This window comes from Budorcas taxicolor, chromosome 15, assembly GCF_023091745.1.
Source record: "Budorcas taxicolor isolate Tak-1 chromosome 15, Takin1.1, whole genome shotgun sequence".
Taxonomy (NCBI): domain Eukaryota; kingdom Metazoa; phylum Chordata; class Mammalia; order Artiodactyla; family Bovidae; genus Budorcas; species Budorcas taxicolor.
Window position 1 is genome coordinate 30,699,410 of NC_068924.1, and position 23,975 is coordinate 30,723,384.

At 49.5% G+C, this 23,975-nt stretch overlaps 1 protein-coding gene across 1 annotated transcript in view; it reads left to right on the top strand.

Moving 5' to 3' along the window:
- Positions 1 to 1,690: 1,690 nt before the first annotated feature.
- GRIK4 (glutamate ionotropic receptor kainate type subunit 4) overlaps positions 1,691 to 23,975 on the top strand; it is a 343,900-nt gene continuing 321,615 nt past the window's right edge. The window contains exon 1 of the mRNA XM_052652431.1: positions 1,691 to 1,772. Within this exon, the coding sequence (XP_052508391.1) occupies positions 1,691 to 1,772 (82 nt within the window). The remainder of the gene's footprint in view (positions 1,773 to 23,975) is intronic.

The following is a 23,975-nucleotide window of genomic DNA, read 5'->3' on the forward strand; positions in this document are numbered from 1 at the left end:
CAACATGAGCTGCTGTGGGAAGGGGGGATGTCATAAAACAAAACCTTTACCAAGTGTAACACACACACATACGGAAAAGTGAACATTATCATCGGTATATATACAGCTCGACTGATTTCACAAACTGAGCACACTTTGCTTAGCATCTGGAATAAGAAACAGGACATCACCAGCATCCTCAGAAGAACCCCTGTGGCCCTTTTTGGTCACCACCCTCCTGCAGGGGTCGTCACTAACTGGACTTCTTATAGCACATGGTGGTTTTGTCTGCTTTTAGATAGAATCATGTGGTAAATGCTCTTTTGTACCTGGTTTCTTCTACTCAACCTTATGTCTATGAGATTCATCACGTAGGTGCATGGAGTTGTTGACTGTTCATCTTCATTTCCAAGTTGTATTCCCTTGTGTGACTGGACACTACATTCCTCCATCCTGCTGCTGGACATATGGGTAGTTTCCAGTTTAGGGAAATCCAAAGAGTGCCACTGTGAACATTCTAGTATGTGTCTGACGAGTGTATCACACATTTCTATTAGAAATACCTATGGTGGAGTTGCCGGGACCCCTGTAGCTCAAATGGTAAAGAATCTGCCTGCCATGCAGGAGACCAGGGTTCAATTCCTGGCTTGGGAAGTTCCTCTGGAGAAGGGAGTGGCAATCCACTCCAGTATTCTTGCCTGGAGAATTCCATGGACAGAGAAGCCTGGTGGGCTACAGTCCGTGGGGTAGCAAAGAGTCGGACACGACTGAGCGACTAACACACACACACAAAGTTCTAATAGACCAGTTTTCCACAACAGCTACATCAAGCTACATTCCCAGTGACACTGTAGGAGAGTTCCAGGTGCTTCACATCTTTGCCAACACTGTAGTATCATTTTTCTAAGGCATTCTGGTGAGTGTATGTTGTTGTTGTTTAGTCACTAAATCGTGTCCGACTTTTTTTGTGACCCCGTGGACTAATCCTGCCAGGCTCCGCTATCCATAGGATTTCCCAAATGAGAACACTGGAGTGGGTTGTCATTTCCTTCTCCAGGGGATCTTCTCAACTCAGGGATTGAGCCCGCATCTCCTGCACTGCAGGCAGATTCTTTACCGCTGAGCCACCAGGGAAGTCCGGGTGCGTGTATAGTGATAATGTATTGAGATTTATAATTGCGTTTTCCCTAGCACTTTTCCAAGTGTGCTCCAAAACTTTTGGATATAGTTGTTAGTGAAATGTTTGTTCTAGTCTTTTGCCTATATTGGAGAAGGAAATGACAACCCACTCCAGTATTCTTGCCTAGAGAATCCTGTGGACAGAGGAGCTTGGTGGGCAGCCATCTATGGGGTCACACAGTGTCAGACATGACTGAGCGACCTCACTTTTCACTATGAATCATTTGGCCACAGTCACACTGCCTGCCCCTGATTTGATGGGGGTGAAGGTGGAGGATGGGTTTAGAACCTGAGGCTTCTGTGAGCCTGGGCAGAGTGGGGAAGGCAAAGGCCTGGAGCCAGCCTGGAGCTCCCCCACAGGCGCAGGGGTTTGGGGAGGGAGTGTTGGTCCTCCTCACTGAGGCTGTCCACTCGGGGAGGCCGCTGTGCTGGAGGGTGGCTCCCAGCACGGGGACTCACGCACTTCTCCCCCTCCCCCGCAGAGTTATGTCATGCCCAGACCAGCGGAGGGCTCCATGAGGATTTATAGAAGATGCCCCGCGTCTGGGCGCCTTTGGTGCTGCTTCCCGCGTGGCTCGTGATGGTCGCCTGCAGTCCACACTCCCTGAGGATCGGTAAGCGCTGCCCCTGTGGCACCCTGGGGGCAGCCCAGCCCTGGGTGATGCCCCTCCTGCACCCAGGTGTCTGCAGGGCACATCTGACCCTGCACTGCCCTCCTGAATTTGGCTGGGGCAGGGGTGGCAGTGGTGGGGCAGCCGACGGGCCCACAGCTATGATCTGCTTCAGCTGCCCAGCTCCTCTTGTGATGAAACTAAAGATTCTGATAAGTCTCTCTTGCAGCCTGTGATGGACTCAGGATGGGAATGGCTGGGGGGCTTCCAAATCCAGGGCTAGAGAGCAGAACACAGCTCATCTCTTCTGTCCTCTGATCAATCCCAGAAGTCTTCCTGGAGGCTGTGTTCAGATGAAGTGTTCTTGGTGCCCCTGACCTGGCTGCTTGGCTGGGCCTTGGTGGCTGCTTGCCCTAGCTTGGTTCTGGGAAGGAAGAACGTGTCACTTCAGGGACGTATGTCCACCTGCTCTGTCCCTTGTCCTTGCTGCCATGGGGGTGCTCCTTCTAGCTGTAGGCAGGCACTGCTATTGATGGCCCGTCAGCACCCCTGTGCCTGGCAGAAGGCTTGGGCTCTTTCCAGGGTTCAGAAATGCCTGAAAAATCAACTGCCTCCCCTACCCCTCAACACCTTCAAGACTGAGCAAAGCTGCTTACCTGCAGGCGTTGCTGTTAAGCAGTGGGGCACTGGTGATCTGGGCACTGGGAACACGGCTCCAGCTGCAGAGACAGATAGGCTGGTCCAGCAGACACTGTGTGGTCAGCTGATGGCCTGGGACAGATGAGGGATTTTGGGGACTGGGTTGTGTACTTGTATATGGGGAAGAGAGTCAGTGTGGACAGGTAGTTGGGGCACAGAAGTGAGGAATCCAGGCAGGTGTGTTGGTCACAAGAAGACCAGTCCAACAGCAGGACCCCTGGGCAAGGCCAGGCAACAGCCTTAGAAGCGCCTAGACACCAGGTAGGTTGTCTAGGCAGGTGCCCACCGAGGCCTCTCTGTCTAGACTGGGGTGGGGATGGCAAAAGTGGATGCTATGCACAAGGCAGGATCTGAGATCCTAAACTTGAACCTGAAAGGGTTAGAGGCTGTTTTAGAATGAAGACTATGATATAGAATCCCGGGGGGACTTGGCCTAAAGCTCCTGAACTCCTCTAGTGCCGTTAGAACTGGTTCTAAGGTCCCAGAGGTTGGCATGATGGTGGTGATGGGTGGTTAGGAGGCCCTGGCCAGGCCAGGCATCACAGGTCAGAGCCTAAGTAGGAGGCCCCCAAGTTGCTCCGTGCTGTGTCGTGGGCACACAGACATATTTCTCCATGGATATGCCAGAGACACTTAATTGGAATCAGAAATGAGGACCAGTGACTCAGTCCTTCCCCTCATCCTGCCCTTGGCTCACCACCCTGCACACTTGAAAAAAGGAATTAAAAACAAACCCTTTCCTCCCTCTTCCCCATTCACTTCTACTGAAACTTCAAAACCTAATTTAATTCTGCTTAGCAGCAATGCAAAACGGTTCATATCCTTAAGATGCTTAATTTATAAGATGCCTCCAGTTATTCAGCATTTGCTGTGAGGTTTTCTTCTCCTCTAAATGAGTGGATGAAGCGGTAACCCATCAATTTCCATTTGTCGCTAATGGGAAGCGGAAAGAGACTGAGACGGAATCAGTAGCGCCTCGTGGCCTCGGCTCTCCTGACACTTGTTCCCTTGGAGGGAAAGCGGAAAGTGAAGCTGACAGATCCCTGTCTGGCCTGCTGTGCAACAGGGGAGGGCTTCCAAGGGACCCCTGTGCTCCCATCCCCACACTTGGAACGATGCTTGTCCAGTTTTGTCAGCTCTGCTGGTGCTGGTTGTGGTTCATGCCAGGCCACGTCCAGCTGATGTCCAGCCAGGGGCCCTGCTGGTGGACAAGGTTAGACCGAGCCTGATCTCCTGCAGAGTCCAGGAAGCTGAGTGAAGTCAACAGAGAGAGATAAAAGTAAAGAAAAACCAAAACAGCAATGCCCGGGCTTGTTTGGCTGTCTCCTTGGTTATCCTGGGAGCCGGGAGCTTTATGGATGAAAAGGTGCTAATTACTCGGACTCCGGAGGGGATCTGGAGTAGGGCAGGGATGAGGAGAGAAGTAGGTCAGGAAAACGCAAGTAGCTGAGCAGCAGGCAGCCTTCCGCACCAATGGGCTGGACCAGCGTTGATGGCGCCGGGTCCCCCAAGGCCTCCAGAGCCTCTTGGAAAAGGGAGGGGCTGCTGCTCCTTCCCCTTTCCCAGGGGTCACTCTCCCCACATTTGATTCTTCTGGAGTTCCTCCCAAACTCCCAGCCTCAATGTAGATGGCTGTGAGAGCGAGACTGCATGAAGGGACCAGGGATCTCGGAGATAAATGGTCCCACCTGCTCCATCTCCAGCCCCGCTTGACGGCTGGTGACAATATGGATGCTTGTAAAGAGGCGCCGAGCCCATTACCCTGCCTTGGGACTGCTGTTTTTCATTCAAGTGAGGCACGGGGCGGGAGATACAGCCAAATTGTCTATTACGGGGTCCAGTGTTTACCCCCCCTCCATCCAATGAGGTTTTGGGGAAGAGAAAGGGATTTTATTTATGATGGTGAAGCTGCCCGCATAAATTCCCCAAACTCTCACACATCTGTCAGCCCGCTTCAGTCATCTATCTTCTGGAAATGTCTTTTGATTTTGCTTCTGTCCCTCTGGGTCCTCTGAGTGATGACTGTGGGAGCCACAAGTTAATAAATGCCCTGAGAAGACCTCCCCTCCCCATCTCTAGAGCCCTCCATTACTTAAAGGGATCATCATTATATCTTAAAGCCACAAAGGATTCTGCAGATCCCATTTTCCAACTGCTCATTTCGCAGATGGGGAGGGAGACCCACAGGGGTGGTGGTTTGGCCAAGGTCACAGGGCTCATGGGGGCGGGGCTGGTGGCAGCCAGTCCTAGGGCCTGGCCTCCTGACTCCTCTTGCAGTGCCCCCTCCATTGCCCACCAGTGGGCTCCCTAAGCCACTGGGGAAGCAGAGTCACCTTCAACAGCAGGTGGAGGTCCTTATCTCTTAGTTTCCTCCCAACCTGTTTCTGATATTAGCAAATCTTGCCCCCAAACTCATTAGGAACTCAGTATTTGTCAGCTGAATGAATGTGAGGCTTTCCCGCTAGCTGTCTGTTACTCCTTCCCCAGTCACTTATTTTAGCCACACGACTACTCACTGTTAAGTGAATATGCCATATACTAGGGAGGTTTACTCTGGGCTTTTCTCATTCCTCTTCTGGGCCTGAAGAGCGCTTCCTTGCATTCCATTCTGTCTGCCTGGAAAAAAAAAAATCAACTTCTCCAGCTCCTCCTCTCCCCTCCCCTCCTCCTTCTCCCCCTTTGGCATCACCAATATCACTGGTGTAAATAGCCCTTCCTCCTCAGACTTCTTTCCCAATATTTTCCTGTCCTTCCTAGGGTCAGGCCCTCTTTGCCCAACCATTCTCCCATTCCCCTGTTCCATCATTCACTGGGTTGTGCTCTGATTGTTATGGCATTTTCCCACCAGCTTGGCTTCCAAGGGAGATGGACCACATGACACGGGCCCTCACACTTGATGTATGCAAGTGTGTCACACAAGCTCAGTGAAGCGGGGGGAGGGGTCTGTGGTCCTTGCAAGACGTGGTTCCCTCAGAACATGCTCCGCATCATTGTTTTAAAGTTTCTTCCAGTCTTTGTTGTTGTTCAGTCGCTAAGCTGTGTCCAGCTCTTCACGACCCCATGAACTGCAGCACTCCAGGCTTCCCTGTCTTTCATTATCTCCCTGAGTTTGCTCAAACTCATGTCCGTTGAATCAGTGATGCCATCCAGCCATCTCATCCTCTGTCATCCCCTTCTCCTCTTGCCCTCAATCTTTCCCAGCATCGGGTCTTTTCCAATGAGTCAGCTTTCCCCTGTGCTTAAAGAGGTAGACTTATTGGAGGAAGGAGAAGAAAAAGGAGAAAGAGAAGAAAGAGAAAACGTCCATCTATCTGTCTTACTTAAAAGAGAGAAGAGGAATGGACTGGAGGTCCTGATTGAGTTCTAAGGCAAGTGTTTGCTGTAATGGTAAAAACAGGGATTCACCCATTCATTCATGAGTCCACTCAACAAGCATTTATTGATTGCTGTGTGCCAAGGACTGAGGATATGGTGCTAAATAATAATAATCCCCATAATAATTCCCACTTGGAAAGACCTCACTTTCTTGCAGGTACTATGCTGGGTGTTTCACATATTTCAGGCAATCTTCACGTCAGAATTAATGATCCAATGTTATAGATGAAGAAACAGAGGCTCAGGGAGCTTCAATAACTTGTCTAAGGTCACACAGAGACTGAAATTCAAACCTGTCTGTCTCCAAAGCTTCTCTTTCCGCTTTGCTCTACTGCAGCTCTACAGCCCTGGAGACATTTGGGATATTCCATTATCACAGCAGTCACATGAACTATATTGTGTTCTATCTGGTAAAGGGATTGAAAGATGGAATCATTATTGCTTTTATAGGCTCTCACTCTTTTTTTGTTTTTAACTCCTAAATGATTTCTTAAGGACCCAGACAAAGTCCATCAGACAGATGAGGAAACTGAGGCCTGGGGATCTGAGAGGCTCGATGAGGGTGGTGCAGAGTTCTGCTCAGTGTGGGTGGCTCTAGACATCAGCAGGTTATTGTAGCGGTTGAATCTCTTGTTTAAGGTTTCCCTGCGAGGTAAAGCAGCAAGAGCTTGTATTTATTCGACACTCTGTCTTACTAGGACCCCAAGCACTTTACAACTCGCATTTTTCACTGAGTTGGTTTCCCTCAATGAGCTCCAAGTCCTGCAGAGAGAATGTTTAACATAGAACATTCAAATGTTATGAAGATGAAAATAATAAGAGAATTGGGGGAGGTAAGCGGGGGGAATAAAACACACCGGTTTTCTTACCCTGTTCTGCTGTGTGTTAAATATATCGGACACTGCTGCTGCTGCTGCTGCTGCTGCTACTAAGTCGCTTCAGTCGTGTCCGACTCTGTGAGACCCCATAGACAGCAGCCCACCAGGCTCCCCCATCCTTGGGATTTTCCAGGCAAGAACACTGGAGTGGGTTGCCATTTCCTTCTCCAATGCACGAAAGTGAAAAGTGAAAGCGAAGTTGTGAAGCATGAAAGTGAAGCATGTCTGACTCTTAGCGACCTCACCAAGATCCAGATATACCAGAGGAATGCTGTGCCTTGCAGAGGACATACCATGGGGCTTTTTGAGTAGTGGGCTTCCCTGCACAATGTGTGATGTGATCACGTGATTTGATTTATGAAATTTTGATCAGTGTGTAACTCTTCATCTCTTTTCCCAGTTGAGTCACCCGTATAAGCAATCAGTTGGTCTTTCACATTAGGGACAAATAGAAATTGATGCCTTTCTCCTTCACCTGTCATCTAGAGAGAGAATCCATGGACAAAGCTTTCTGGGACACACATCGCTCCTCTAATAACCACCTTAGGGGATCAGGGTCTTTGTTATTATGTCTGTGTTCCTCAGTCTAGCACAGTGCCTGGCCGATGAAAGGTGCTTAGGAACTGCTAGATGAATTATCTAACGATGAGTTTTGAATCTTGAACTGACCTGTCAGTTTTTTAATCTCTCTTCTCCCAGATGTTGGTCAGTGCTCAAAAATGTCAACCAATTTCATTTAACTGTAAGTGTACAAAATATGTATTTAGGAGAGCAACTATTAGAGCGTCTGCCCGCATGCGTGCTCGCTCGGGGCTGTCTCTCCTCCTTCCTGCCCATCCCTGCCACATCTGCCTCTTCAGAGGGATGAAGGAGGCTTGGTTAGAAAGGTATTCCAGGCCAGAGTGCCATGCGGCGTCATCTGTCTTTGCTTGTGGCTTGGTCTTCCGCCACGAGCACTGCATTAGATACTGTCAGGACGTGCGTCCTCTCTCTCAAGCTTTCCAGAACCCATCTGTGAGCTGCAGCCTCTGGCCATAGTCTCTTGCACTGAGGAAGTGAGGGATGAATTAGGCCTAGATGCTCCATTTTACAGATAAGACAAACTGGGGTCCCCATAAGGCACAGCAAGTTGGCAAAGGCCACTGTGGCAGTGCCAGGACTCCCGACTCCCAACTGCCTGGTGACATCGATGCCACGGTTCATGCTGCACAACACGTTCTTTGTTGTTTTTGCTCAGTCACTAAGTTGTGTCCGACTCTTTGTGAGCCATGGACTGCAGCACACCAGGCCCCTCTGTCCCTTACCGTCTCCTGTGGTTTGCCCAAGTCCATGTCCTTGAGTCAGGGATGCTATTCAACCATCTTATCCTCTGTCGCCTTCTTCTCCTTTTATCTTCAATCTTCCCCATCATCAGGGTCTTTTCCAATGAGTTGGCATTTCACATCAGGTGGCCGACATGTGTTAATTCAGTTTCCCCAACAGCCTGCCAGGTAGATAGAAGTAGACACATCTCATAGAAGAGGAGTCTGAGGCTCACGGAGTTTGTGGCTTGCCCAGCTCTCATGCAGCGGAGTGGTAGCCTCAAAAGGAAAGAGAGGGGAGGACATCTGGGCGGGGACAAATGGGACCTCTTGAGTCAAGCTGGAGGTCAGCTGAGGTGGCAGAGTCCTGAATAACCTGTTGATGTGTTCTCTCTCTTCTCTTTGTTTTTTTTTTTTTGGTCGAGTGGCATGCAGGATCTTAGTTCCCTGACCAAGGGTTGAACCTATGCCCCCTGCAGTGAAAGCTCAGAGTCCTAACCACTGAACCAGCAGGAAAGTCCCACAGTACATTTGTTTTTTAATTGGAGTATCATTATTTTACAATGTTCTGTTCGTTTCTACTGTACAACAAAGTGAATCAGCTGTATGTGCACATATATCTCCTCCCTCTTGAGCCTCCCTCGCACCCCGCTCCATCCCACCTCTTTAGGTCATCACAGAGCACCAAGCTGAGCTCCCTGTGCTCTGCAGAAACTTCCCACTTGCTGTCTATTGTACACAAGGTAGTGATATATGTCAGCTGTACTCTCCCAGTTTATCCCATCCTCCCCTCTGACTGTACATTCTCTATGGGTAAGACTGAAAGCCGCAAGGGCCAGCATGCCAACGCCTAGGACCTTAAGAAATCAGACTGAGCTAAAGCAAACAGGCCGATGATGGCAGGAAACATGGTGTTTCCTTAAACATATCATGGCGGATCTCCGGAAAGAAACTCGGAAAGGCCCCGGTAGCAGTGGTATTAGAGATAAGGGAGGGGGTTATTTTTTCTTAACTCAAAGCCGTACATCATAGAGCTGATTTCCAAATAATTCTGGTGCATGACTTCCTATGTTCACTGGTGCTTGAAGGGCCCCGTTTCCCCAGGGTCTCATATGGCCCCTCCACTCATGCGATGACCCACAGTATCTGCTGCTCTGCCAGAGGAAGCCCCACCTGGCAGAGACACACGTGATTTGAGAGAATTGGCATGGGGATATTTTGTCAGAATTTCAAAAACCTGTCTCCAGCCCTGCAAAGTGGTTTACAAGAGTCTTGGGATGGGGACTGAGTCATCAGCTCTATATTGGCGGGAGGGTGTGGGGGGAATGTGTTGTTTCAGGGGGAGGTGGAAATCTTGGAGGGAGATTTGGGTTTGGTGTAGAAAAATGCTTATTCGACAGATGGGATGGGTTCTGATGCTGAGGTCCTCACAGCTGGAGATGGCCACAGCTGGGCTGGACAGAGATTTCAGCATCATGGCGGGGGGCGGGGGCTGGACCTCTTACCTTCAGGACCCCTTCCATGCTGGGACACTGTGCTAGAATACTGAAGCCTTTGGTCTGTTCTCATACTATGAGGGAGACAGCCCATTATCATTGTGTTCTCATTATCAGCCACTCACCAGAGCTTAAAATGGAGGCGGCCATCTGCCCGATTTAAGCCATGACCCCGTTCGGCCACAGTTGCTTGAGCAGGATAAGAAGGGAAGCCCTACAAGTTCTGCTTGCTCGGTTGGTGTAGCCCTGCCTGGGTGTTTCTCTTCTCCCCGTGGCCACTGCTGAGGAGTCAGAGATGCGCGGGTGATGGCGGTAGCCGCTGCCAGCTCTCAACCAAGTGCCTGGGTGTGTGCGAGCCTGAGTGGGCGGGAGGCATGAATCCCACTCACAGCCTCGCGGCTCAGCTGCAGGCAAGACAGCGGTCACACTTAGCGCTCATTAGTCTGGATGCGGGGGCACGCATTCCATATCAGCTGGACAAGGGCTGCAGGCATGTCGGGTCACCCAGCAGCCCTTCTGTATCTTTTTGGTGTGTGTTTCTTCCCATCGAGCTGTGTTAGGGGCCGATAAGCTTGTGGCAGCTCTGGAACCCCTTTAGCCCACATCGATGAGGGGCATGGTCCAGAGGGAGGCGCCTGCTCATCGAGTCCGGCCTCAGCAGATGCGTGATGAAGGAGGACTTTATCCAACCCCCGGCCAGGAGGCATCACCACCATGCTAGATTCAGGAGGAAAGCCAACCTGACCAGGGGCAGGTGAGCACTTGCTCCAGCTCTTGAGAGGCTCCCTTATATCCCTCTCCCCTCAGCCTGCTCTCTCCTGACTCACCAGGTGCCTTCCATGGCATTCCAAGCTCACTGGACACCACGGAGCCTGCTGTGTTCTGCGCGGCACTGGGGTTGGCCTGGGAAGCCTCCAGCGTAGAGTAGAGGTGGATGCTGGAGCCTGGGCTCTAACGGTTTGGATGTGAGCACCACCTTTTACTAGTTGTGTGACCTTGGGAGACAACTTAATCTCTTGGTGCTTCAATTTCTTCAAGTATGGTGTGGATGACAGTAGTTGCTTCCTCATATGTTTATGAGAATTCAGTGAGTTCCCTGGAGGCTCAGTTGATAAAGAACCCACCTGCAATGCAGGAAATTCAGGAAGATCCCCTGGAGAAAGAATTGGCAACCCACTCCAGTATTGTTGCCTGGGAAATCCCATGGACAGAGGAGCCTGGCAGGCTACAGTCCATGGGATCGCAAGGGTGGGACACGACTTAGTGACTAAACTACTACAAGTACCTACAGAGCACTTAGGAAAGTGTCAGGCGTGTATTAAGTGCTGGGAAAGTGATGCCTGTTACTGGGAATGGCCCTGTTGGGCCACCCTGTGTCCACCTCTTGGCCTTCCCCTGCCTGGAGCATCCTTCTCCACACCTCCATCAAGTACTGTATCTGTATCTTCCTCTTTCCTAAATCCTGCTTTAAATTCAGTTATTTCTAAGAGCCAAGAGTCTGCACCCAGTTTGGAAAGCTCTTCTAGAATTCTCAGAGCGCAAGAGGTATGCATGCTGACCGAATCACGCATGCCTTGCACTGATGTCATTGGTCCATCCTGCCTCTTTTCGCAAACATTTTAAAAACTTTATTTGAATTCCATCAGTCCCACAAACTTAAGAGCATCCTGAGAGATTGGACTCTATCTTCTTTACCTTTCCAGTGTCGTGGGCATTTTCCCCTGAGGTAATGGTCCCCACTACTGGCTAGTGGATCTGAGTGATTGCCCATCTTAAAAACCTCCCTTAGCCCCACATCCTTCTTCAGTGAAACTCCATTTCCCTTCTTCCCATTGCAGAGAAACTCTGCAAAAGAATTCTCATGCAAAGCTGTCTCCATTTCTTCTCCTCTCTTACCTAATCCGTAGGACTCTCTCCCATCAGATTTTCACTCCCACCCACGGTGCCTCCATGGCCTCATCCGATCACCTGTCTCCAGGACTCATTTCACCGGCAGCATTCACTCACTCTTCCTGGAAACACTTCTTTCTCTTGGCTTCTGGGTCACACTCCATATTGGTTCTTACCCTCCCTCACTAGCTCCCAGTCTCTCTTGCTGTTTCCTTCTCCTGTCTCCAACCTCTGAATACGTACATGCCCCAGGGTTCTGTCCTTAGACCTCTTCTCTTTCCACCCACCGCCCACTGATCTCATCCAGCTTTATGGCTTTTGATGTTACAACTCTCCAATGTCACCTCCAATTCTGACATCTCCCCATAACTCCAGACTTATATGCCTACTCCACATTCCCTCTTGGAGGTCTAAGAGAAACTCAAACTCGATGTGTCCAAACTTGAGCTGTTGATGTTCCCCTTCAAGCCTGTTTCTCGTACCATCTCCTCCATTTCATATGTGGTGATGGCATCCTGTCTCTTTGAACTTAGGTCCCAACCCCTGGAGTCATGCCTGATTCCATCTTTCTCTGATATCGCATATGCTCCCCTTCAGCAGCTCCTGTCTGCTGCACCTTCCAGAACGCAGCCCCTTCTGGCCGCCTCTGCTGTGGCTTTCCTGTTCCAAGATAGTAGTCTCTCTCCCTGGATCACTGCAAAGCTTTCCTACTGCTTTCTCTGCTTCTCTTTTGCCCTGTCGCTTTTGTTTCTCAGGATGGCAGCAAGGGTGATTCTTTTAAAATATAAGCTGGATCATGTCAGCCCTCTGCTCAGCTCCTTCAATGCCTTCTCACCTCAAGTCAGAGGAAAAGAAAGAGTCCTTCTGGGGTCCCTCCCTTGGTATCCTCCACGGTCTGCCTGCTTGTTCTGTTACTTTTTTTCCTCATTCCTTACCCTCCGTCTCTTGCTCACTCCATACCGGCCTCCACCCCCTGGCTTCCTTGGTGTCCTCTCTGCCTAGGACAATCTTCACCTAGATGTGTGTGTGGTTCGTGCTCTCATTTCCTGTAGGTCATGCCCTGCCCACCATTTCTCTCTCTCTTTCTTCCTTGCTTTTTTTTTTTTTTTAATAGCACTTGTCACCATCTGATTAACTGGGTCCTATTTGTTATTATGCATCTTCCCATCAACCGAAGCCCTTTGTTTTGTTCTCTGCTGTTTCCCTGGCATGTAAGGCAGTGCCTGGTACACAGAAGCTTGCCTAGCTCATGCTCAGTCTTGTCCAACTCTTTGCGACCCCATGAACTGTAGCCCACCTGGCTTCTCTGTCCGTGGAATTTTCCAGGCAAAAATACTGAAGTGGGTTGCCGTTTCCTCCTCCAGGGTACACAGAAGGTGCTCACTAAATGTCTACTGAATGAGTGAGCAATGCAGACCCGAGGGAGGTCCCTGAGGAGCTTCAAATTTGAAAGCTGTTGGAAGGCAGATGGTCCCACTCGCAAAGTGCTTCTAAACAAGTGTTCCTTTAAACGAGGACAGTGCAGTGACCCTGCTGGCTTCCTGTCCCCAGGTTCCCTGACCCCTGCAGCAAACCCTAGGTCCCGGGGCCAGTCTCCATCCCACTGATGAAGTCCAAGCCAGCAGGTTAATGACTCAGCATCAAAACCAGTCTTGGCTACTGGTCCTACTTTGTCCCTCAGAATCAAACACTGAACTGTTGACTAAGAATCCTCTCCCAGCTGTGCGGCTGCTGCAGGGCTCAAGTTTCTGTCTCGTCATCAAGTCTGAAACCTCACTCTCATATTTTGACTGCGTCCGAGCTTTCCCCGGGGGCTCCGGCCAGGCCTTGCTTGCCTCAGTCTTCCTAGAGTCTGGGGACCTGAATCTGGACCCAGCCTCCCAGCTAGGACCCTGCCACCCGCTCCCAGCTCTTTCCTGAAGCTGCCAGTTTTGACCAGGGTACCTGCCTTTTGTCTGCCATGGATTCTTCCAGTGCTGGACCCAGCCTGTCTGCTTGTCCTCAGAGTCACAAAATCTTGATGGTGGCCAGGGAACCCCAGGGTAACCCATTCCACTTTTGAAGAGCTCAGACGATCCGTTTTCCTATCTGTCGAGCCACAGTCTGTCTCTGTGAGCTCTGCCTGTCTCTCACGAGCTGACAGAGCAGGCCTAGTGCTCTTCCCGCCGATGGCGTCTCTCAGATCTGAAGCCCTGTCATTTCACAGCCCCCAGCAGCTCCTTTCTTTCAGAGATTCATCATGAGTGCCTCTGACTGTTGCTTCTGTTTCAGTATCTGGATTCTGCTCATCATCCTGGTCACTGCCCTCTGAATATGGGTTTTCTCTTTTCTCCTTTCCAGGTGGGATGTGGTCTCCGAATGAGAGACAGGCACTCCCCTCATCTACTCCCTGTCCACCACCCACACGTGCTCCAGCCTGATGGGGTCTGGTCTCCAGGTTCAGAGCCTCTGGTTGGACCCAAGCACTGACTGATCAGTGTTTCAGTTAAAAAAAAAAAAAAGCCTGTCTAGGTCTCCACCTATGTCTGTGCGAGGCATGCCCTCTCCCCCGCCCCAGATCCTCTCAGGCTGGCTTTGCTCTTGACCCCAGAGCCGATGCTCTTTGAAAGCCGGTGGCAGGTTGCCCCTGGTGTCTGAAGATATCTGTGTTAAGGAGACAAGTGCTGGGAGGTTCCCCAAGTTGTGTCACCCCTGTGGTTTCTTCCAAGATGTGCTTCTCCATCCTTTATAGAACATGGTCTTTCAAGCAGGGAGTGACACAGGCAGGGGAGGGAATGCCACTTTGCTGGCGACACTCATAAATTTCCCCCAGTGCCAGGGATCTAACAACATGAGACTTTGAGCTTTCGGCTCACAGATGAAAGAACAGGGATTTTCCCCGAGATGACAGGAAAGGGAGGCAGATAGCCCTGGGGCCTCCACAGGAAGCTCTGCTAAGGGCTTGCCAGAAAGGCACCAGCCCCAGCCTGCTGGGGAGCATAGTGGCGGTGGGTGGCCTCGCACCTCTGGGCAGCCATCAGGAAGTCCCAGGTCAGGGGACAGGGAAGCAGGGAGCTTTCCGAAGGCCATCATAGGGACACTCCCTGCTCTTCATGGAGACCTTGGGGTTTCTGAACATAAAGGGACCTTTATCTTTAATGTCAATTTCCCTTTTAGAGCCAGTTGGGAAAACCTTGAGTGCTAAAGGAATTTAAAATGGAAACGAGTGGAGTTGGTGGAGATGAAATAGCGTGTAAGTGAATATAAGTACCTGTGGATTCACCCCCGTTGGATCTGTCCCTATACTGAGTCAACTTCTTCCTCATCTGCCCAGGAATTATCTTACCAGCTGAGCCACAAGGGAAGCCCAGGAATTATCTATCAGAGAGTAATACTGGCCTCTGGGCAGGACCACTCCTGTCTTGTGATGACAGCCTGGCGGGCTTCATTTTGGATCTTGATTCAGTGCCTGTCTTACCATGAAGTCATAAGAATGTTCACCTGGGGGAGCTTGGGGTTCACAGTCAAGTCTTCATATCCTCAGCATCATGGACAAGGCAGCCTCGAATTAAAAACCCATGGGTGCGACTCTCTGTTACTAGTCATGTTCCTTTAGGCAAATTAGCCAACCTTTTTCATGCTTAGTTTCCCATCTGTAAGCTGGAGATAATGTTTTGCCATAGGAGGAGGTTATCATATTAATTGAAAGGAGATATGTAATATCATATGTACCATCCATGGTTTGTAGCATCTAGTAATATTTAGAAAATATTAATTGCCTTTATTTTGTTTCTTTGAAAAAACAGTAGCTTGCCCAACATTACGGCAGGCGTAATTCTGGGTGGCATTGCAGGGCTGTTAAATGGAATTGGGCTTTATTGACATACAAACTTGAAAATGAATTAGCATGTGACTTTGGGCAAATTATTTAGCCTCTGTTTTCTACTAGATAATGGGGTAATTATACACACCCTATATACTGAGATTTATGTACGATAATGTATCCAAAATGGATAGCCCAGTGCCTGATAATTAGTAGTTCAATAAATAGTAGTTATTAAAAGTAGTTCTACCATAGTTATTATTACTATAGCTTTCTCCTGCTGCCATAACAAATTACCACAAACTCAGTGGCTTAATCCAGACAAATTTATTAATTTATGGTCAGAAGTCAGGCTGAGCTAAAACTAAGATGTCAGCAGGACTGTGATCCTTCCTGGAGGCTCTAGGGGAGAATTCATTTCCTGCTCATTTTGATTGTTGGCAGAATTCAGTTCTTTACAGTCACAAAATCAAGGTTCTTGTTTTATTACTGGCTGTCAGCAGAGGCTGTTCCCAGCTTCCCGAGTGCTGCATGCCTTGGCTCATGGACCCCTTCTTCCATTCTCAAAGTTCTGGGTCACTTCATTCTCACATCACAGCTCCCTGACCTCAGCCAAGGAAATGTTCTCCAATTTTAAGAACTCACCAGATTATATTGAGCATGCTGAGATGATCCAGGATAATCTCCCCATCTCAAGGTCTGGAACCTTAATGACATCTGCAGAGTCTGTTCTGCCCTGGAAAGTAACACGGTGGTGGACTCCAGGGATTAGGACATGGACATCTTTGGGGGCCATTATTCTGTTCTTCTGTTTGGATGGCTTCCAAGATAGGAACCTGAGCCTCTTGAAAGCCTTCTCATGAGCAGAGCTGTGGGCAGGGGACCACACTTGTGTTTGGAAACTGGCCCCAGGCCAACCCTTGACCCGATTGCCTGACTCCTGTTACGGTCAACCATTCTGCACGAGAACCAGACAGCCCAGAGCCCTGAAGCGGATGCGTTTCCTCTATGGGCAGAGGGAACCCGGTAGGACAGCCACAAGACTGTGACTGAGACTGTGCCACAGGAGAGAGAGAGTCACACAGGGCCTGTGTAACGAGAAGCTCTTCGTCACGGTGATTTAACGTGCCATGGTTCCAAAGGAGTAACCTCCAAGTAGTGTTATCTGAGGCCGCGTCACGTGGGCTCTGCTGGGCTTGGCTTGGAGTGATGGGTTTATTTCCTGCCATGGGGCCAGGAAAGAATTATGTCCCCCCAGAGTCTCAGCAGACTGTCTCTTACTCTGCTTGTCATCCTTCCAGAAAGGGACAGATCCTCTGGTGTTTTAGGAAAGCATGTGATATTAGAAGATACTATCAGGAGTTAGGAAACCTGGGCTTTAAGGCTGATCCAACTGGTTTTTCTTGGTCCTTATTTAATGCTGACAGTGCCCTGCAGTGGACTGAGGCTCTGTGGGAAATACAGGGAACAGGATATTTTGTTGTTAAGGTTCTAATGTGGAAAGGTAAGCCTCAGACATGAAGGAACTCCAGGGTAGCACAAAGCAGAAAGGCCTGGAGTGCTAATGGGCTAGTTCCAGATTTAAGCAATGGTCATTGGCACTTTGGGCTTCTTTTTGCCTTCTTGATATGACACCTGTTTCCATCTAGTTAAAGGACGGGGGCCCATCACTTTCAAGGACTGTATCCAGGGGCTGGAATGACATTCATATGTATTGAGTATCTAATATGTGCCCATCACTGACCATAAATTATATAATTTAAGTTTTGCAACAACCTTCAGAGGTGGGTTGGATGATGCCTGGTCTGTAGGTATAGAATCCAAGGCTTGGAGGGATTGAGGTCCCCCATGCGGAACATAGAAGACCCTGGATTTGAACCCAGATTTCTTTGGCCCCAAACCTGTGCTATGTCACACTAGGTGCCTCTCATTCTTGCGCCCACTGTACTCCCTTCGAGGAACCCCTGGGAGGAGTGGGGAGAGGGCGACCATGAAGGAGGTCTACCCAAGACCCCAAGGACACTTTGATTTCTTTCTCTCTCTCTCTCTTTTTTCGGCTGCACTGGGTCTTCATTCCTGTGTGCAGGCATTCTTTTTTTGCGGCAAGCAGGGGAGTACTGTCTCCCTGCAGTGGCTTCTTGTGTTGTGGAGCACAGGCTGTAGGCTCAAGGGCTTCAGTAGTTGTAGCACACAGGCTCAGTAGTTGCGGTACACAAGCTTAGTTCTTGTGAATTCTTCCCAGACCAGGGATTGAACCCGTCTACCCTGCAGTGGCAGATGGAATTTCCTTAATTTCTTTAGAGAAGCAGAAGGTGCAGATGCCAAGCCTGAGCCCCCCTCATTGCCCCCTCCTGCCCTTGCAGGTTTCCTCTGCAGACATTGGAGAGAGAGAAATTAACTTAAAACTGAACCACAGGAGTAGCGCTGAAGGCACCTTTAGGCTAAAGATAAGAGCAGAGCTGTGCTGCTCGGAGGGGACGAATCTGCTCGTTGCCTTTATTTATAGCCCCCTATTTATTAGATTCCAAATGATGTTTAACCGGGAATCATATGGCAGTGATCTTTGATTACTTATGCGGCTAATGGCTGAACATATATTATTATTGCTATTTATCCTGCCCTGTTAAATGTATCCGGTGCTTCTTTCCCAGGAAGGCGCCAAGGAGAGGGGCCTAGAGGGTGCCTACCTTGTAAGATGAGCACAGTGCCCCAGGGGAAGGAGAGTGAAGGTGGCTTGACTGGTGACCAGGCGACAGGCTCTGCCAGGAGTATTTTAAAATTATTATTATTATTGTCCACATTGCATAGGCTGCAGCATCTTGGTTCCCTGACCAGGGGTCAAACCCACACCCCCTGCAGTGGAATCACTGAGTCTTCACCACTGGACTACCAGGAAGTCCCAGGACTATTTTGTTTAAAAAGGGGGGGTGCAGTCCTTTGAAATAGAGGGAGTGGAGATGGGAGTTGGAGAGGACACTCTAAAAGGGAAAGAAGAGTGTAAAGTAAGAGAGTAAGTTGGGACTTTTCGAGTCAGAAATATCTAGCCTTATAATAATAGTATTATTAAATATTTGTTATGTTCCAGGGACTATGCTTAGAGCTTCCCTGGTGGCTCAGAGGTTAAAGCGTCTGCCTCCAATGTGGGAAACCTGGGGTCAATCCCTGGGTCGGGAAGATCCCCTGGAGAAGGAAATGGCAACCCACTCCAGTATTCATGCCTGGGGAATCCCATGGACGGAGGAGCCTGGTAGGCTACGGTCCATGGGGTCGCAAAGCGTTGGACACGACTGAGCGACTTCACTTTAGGGACTATGCTGTTCAAAATCACTTTATGCTGGCATCATGTCCATTTTACAGATGAGAAAGCTGAGGCTCAGAGAGTAAACAGGTTACCCAGGATCACACAGATGGTGTGAGGCTGGAACCAGCATTAAAACCCACAGCCTGCCTGCCTCAGGAGACCATATACTCATTATTACTGCCCTGCCCTACTTCAAAACCAGTGTCCTCTCCTCTTTCACCTGCATATGTGCTCAGCCCCTCAGTCATGTCTGACCCTTTGCGACCCTTTGGACTATAATATCCTGCCAGGCTCCTCTGTCCACGGGTTTTCCAGGCAAGAATATTGGAGTGGGTTGCCATTTCCTCCTCCAGGGAATCTTCCCGACCCAGGAATCAAATCCACATCTCCTGTGTCTCCTGCGTTGCAGGCGGATTCTTACCTGCTGACCCATGGGGAAGTTCCCTCTTTTGCTTAAGCTTGACTTTCTGAGTAAACAGTCCAGGAAGAAAAGGGAAATCGTGTCCCTGAGGCCTGGAAAGAGTACAGAAACTGGAGTTCTTGCCTTCCCCTGTGCTCTCCTGGGGTGCTTAGGATGCATTGCCAGCAGTGCCCAGGGCCACCTGGGACCACCTGGAGTGGGCCACTGGGTTGGGGCAGGGAGTGGGAGGTTCAGGATGTTGAGTAAAGCTTCCTCGGCTTCCTTGCCCAAGCCTCAGGGTGGGGCCGCCAGGGCGTCTGAAGGTGGAGGTGGTGGGGTCCTGGGCACATCTGGGCCCTGTTGCCCAAGGAGCGGAAGCTGTAGCATCTCCACACCCCCGGCCCCAACATCTAAGGAGGGCTCTAATGGGGAAGCTCAAGAAGCGCCTTTCCGGGGCACCTGAAGCCTTCGCAGGCAGGCTGCAGACTGTCTGGACAGCCCCAGCCTTCATCATCACACCCCCATTTCCATCCCTGCCCCATGAACACTTGCCATCAGGCATCCTGCCCTCCAGACACACTGGGGCCCCGGAGCACCTCTGTGTCTCTCATCCCTGGGCCTTTGCTCCATCTGCTTTATCTCCTTATCTCCTCACCTCAATTACCCCTGCAGAATTTTCTTCAAAACCTCGCTCTTCCTCTAAGAAAATTTCCGTGACTGTTCTTTCCTTCCCCATAACGGCTATCTGCCCTTCCCTGCTCCACAGTGTGCTGCGGGCGGCCAGCTCCACCCCAGCCTTCGGCTCATAGTGATGAGAGTTGTTCAGGCATTGGTTTCTCTGGAGGCCAAGACGGCCCCTCTCAGCCTTGCTCATAGTAGGTGTTCAGTAAACATTGGTGGAGTGAATGAATGACTCAGCTTTTACCCCTGGCTGCCATGAAGAAGGTGTTTGTGCCCCTTGGGACTGTATACCCTGTGACTTTGAAAATGGGGACCCTGGGGCAGGAAATGGGGGCTACATGAGCTAAGTTATGCGTTCTGAGACAGAACAGCAGGGAGCCTGGAGAAGGGGGTAATGAGAACAGGGCAGCAGCGGCCCACTTAGATTGGATTTTAATAAAGTTTCCAGCTAGGCTAAATCATCGCATCACAGGCGGCCCAGCGATGGCTGAGCGTAGCTGGTCAGCCCCCCACTGCTGCCTCCCCTCGCTGGGGCAGGCTGGAAAGTGCAGAGCTGGGGCTGAGGGTGGGACATGGAGGAGGGGGTCTGTTGGAGGGGAAGTGCTCATCTCCAGCAGAGGACCCTCCTTGACAGCAAGGGTAGGGCTGTTGGGAAGCATGCTCAAGGTAAAGGGTCTCCGAGGGGAGGCAGGATGCCTGCTCTTTCAGCAGCTGTTAATTAGTTGCAGATGATGAGATAATTTATAAAAATTAGCAGTGATTTCCTTCATTGTGTTAATATTACCGGGCAATAAAACTGCTGTTAAGGATGACTTTTCTCTGCATCGAAGAGCAGGATGTCAAGGAAAAAAAAGAGCCCTCAGTGGGGTGGAGGGAGGAAAAAAGGAAAACGGAACTGGTGAGAGAATGACAGGGGGAGTGATTTCCCAGCTTTGGCTGGAATCATCGGAAAGAAGTCAAATTGAAATGCAAATCCTGGGTCTCTCTGAGCCCTGGCTGGGAAGAAACGCATTTGGTGGTGTCACCTTGGCAGTCGATGGGCAGCCAGACAGATGGCGGGGAGGGCTTCCCCCAGCTGCTCAGTGGAAGGGAAGATGGCCATGGTGTCAGCCTCCATCCCCATCAGGGAGTCGGCCTGGGCCCCCAGGAGAATTCTCCAGAGAAGAGACATGCTTGCTTATGAGGCATGTGAAGCCCGTGATCTGGCCTTGACCCCTTCATCCGCATCTCTTAGAGCTTTTCTCCTGTCTCACCCAGCTCTGCGTGCACTGGCCTAAGGTCAGTTTCTTGAATGTGGCCGCCGCCTTCCTGTCTTAGGGCCTCACACATACTTTGTCTAGACCATAATTTGACCTCCTCTCCATTTCTTTCATCTCTATGTAAAGTGTCATTTCTGTAGCTAAGCCTTCTTTGAGCTGTACTACTAGCTCCTGACACAGCGTCCACATTGCTTATGGGGAGTGAGAGATGGATGAATAGAGTCTTTTCTTTAAAAAAAAATTATTTTTGGCTGCGCCGGGGCTTTGTTGCTGCAGGCAGGCTTTCTCTAGTTGCAGTGAGCAGGGGGCTATTCTCTGGTTGCGGTGTGCAGCCTTCTCACTGAGGTGGTTTCTCCTGTGAAACGCTGGCTCTAGAGCCAGGGCTCAGTTGCTGTGGCATATGGGTTTAGATGCCCTGCGGCATGCGGGATCTTCCCAAACCAGGGATCAAACCCCTGTCCCCTGTATTGGCAGATGGGTTCTTAACCACTGGGCCACCAGGAAAGTCCTGGATGAAGAGTGTTTTCCCTGCTTAAACCCTTCCCCAGTCACTTGTTACCCCCAGGTTCAAACTCGAGTGCATATTCATTTGCTAGGGCTTCTGTACCAAAATACTGAGTGGCTTAAACAACAGATAATTATTTTCTCGCTGTTCTGGAGGCTGGAAATCCAAGGTCAAGGTGCTGGCCAGGCATGGTTTTTCCTGAGGTCATTCTCCTTGACTTGCAAATAACCACCTTCTCATCCTTTTCTCAGGTGGCGTTTCCTCTCTGCACATGCCCTTCTGGGGTCTCTCTGTGCGTTCATATTTCCTTTTCTTGCCAGGACGCTAGTCAGATTGAATTAAGACCTGCCCTCATGACCTCGCTGTAACTCAGCGGTCTCTTTAAAAGATGCATCATGAAATACAGTTACAATCTGAGGTACAGAGGATTAGGTTTCAACATATGGATATTAGGGGAACCCAGTTTGGCCCGTAACAGCATCCCATGTGATCTAGTCCCCGCGCATCTCACCGGTCACATCTCCATCTCCCCTCTTAACTCTGTTCTTCCGAATGCCCCCTAAGCATGTCATACTTTACCTGTCACCATACGCAGAAGAATTTTGTCCATGTGTCTGGCTGATGAATCCCTACTCATCCTCTAAAACCTAGTTTAAATGTCATGTTTCCAAGGAAGTGTGCCCTGGCGCCGTCTCTCCCTCCTTTTACTGCTCACACTCTCCTAGGTCATCTTGCCTTATGAGCATCTGTGTTGTAACAGGCTTGCTTATGACTTACCATCGTCTGGGCATGCTTAGTCGTATCCGATTCTTTGCGACCCCATGGACTGTAGCCCGCCAGTCTTATCTGTCCGTGGAATTTTCCAGACAAAAATACTGGACTGGGTTGCCATTTCCTTCTCCAAGGGATTTTCCCTACCCGGGGCTCAAACCTGGGTCTTTTGCACTGGCAGATGGATTCTTTACTGTCTGAGCCACAAAGGAAGTCTCCCTTGAACTTGCTGTGCTCTTTTGAGAGTATTGACTAATACAGAGAGGATACTCTGTAAATTGTTGAGGGTACAAATGAATGGTCAAAACTTTTTTGAAAGCTCAGAAAATGATTTGGGTTTTAATAACCTAGGTCAGAGATGATGTTGGCTTATATTAGGTGGTGACTGTGGGGATGGTGAGAAGTAAATGGATCTATTTGAAGTTGAATTGACCAGTCTTGGTAGTAGATAGATGTGGAGGTTGATTGGAGGGTGAGGAATGACCAGGTTTCTAGCTTGACCAGCTCAGTATCCAGAGGTGTTATGTATTAAGAAGGAGAAAAGTGGAATAAGAGCAGCCTTGGGATTGGTGGGGTAGGGGAGATCAGGAATTGTAAGATATTCAAGTCAGCATGTCAGGCAGTCAAATGGTTATAAGATAGTAGATCTCAGAAGAGAGGTCTTGGACAGACAGGTAATAGGGGGATCATTGGTATGTAAGTGTTATCCCCACCCATGAGATCAGGCCATCTTCTAGGGAGAGAACAGTGTGGAGAGTCTTAGGATTGAGCAGCCTAAAATGTTTACTCAAAAAAGAAAGATAGCATTTTGCAAAGTAGGCATAGTCTAGTGAATCCACAGTAAATGACATGATTGACGTACCTACAAGACTTAACCAGCTGAAATATTTTAACTGTTAAGAAAAAATGGAAAACTGAAATTTTATATACATATATATATATATGTTATATATATTTGGCTGCAGTGGGTCTTAGTTGCAGCATGCAGGATCTTTAATTGCGACATGTGGGAACTAGTTCCCTGACCAGGTATTGAACCCAGGTCCCCAAATCAGAAACTCGAAGTCTTAGCCACTAGACAACCAGGGAAGTCCCTGGAAAACTGAATTTTGTACCTGTGGGGCATATTGGCCAACGATGGTACACTAGCCATAGAAAATGGGAGAATGGTTTTGAAAGGCCAGCATGTCTCTTGGTAGACCAGCTGACACCACATGAAGGCATTGTGACCTCACACCCTGCTCTTGATAAACACTAGTCCTGACTGTCCATGTGCCAGGCTAGGAAAAGTTTTCCTTGGTGATGTGTTGGAAGATTCTCAAGGGATAAATCATGAACACAGACTTTGCAAATAAGTGCAAAACTTTTCTAGACCATTAATACTTTCTGGTAAGCCTTTTTTTTTTTTTTTTCCTTTCTCTGGGAGAAAGAAAAGTGGAACTAATAGAATGTACATCTGATTTAATTAATGACTGATCCATTCTCTCATTCCCACTCAATATTATGAACCAACAGCTGTAAGTCAAGGTTAAGAAGAAAAGGGATTCTGTTTGATTCCTGACCTCCAAGGGCTGGTGGAGACAGTACTGACACAGGTGGGAAAATGAATGACAGTGTAAGACAACTTAATAACTCTAAGAGGACAAAACATTTAAGCGCCCGATGAAGGGTGCAGACGATATGTGGTACAGGAGCCTAGGAGAAGGGGAACTCACTCACTCTACCCAGGTCATCTGGGAAGGCTGCTCTCTTCTTATCTGATCCAGTTGTTTATCTTGAGGAAGTGAACGAAGGATGCTTTTTAGGTTGTACAGGAAGACAGATGGAATGGAATCTCCGAGCTTGCGC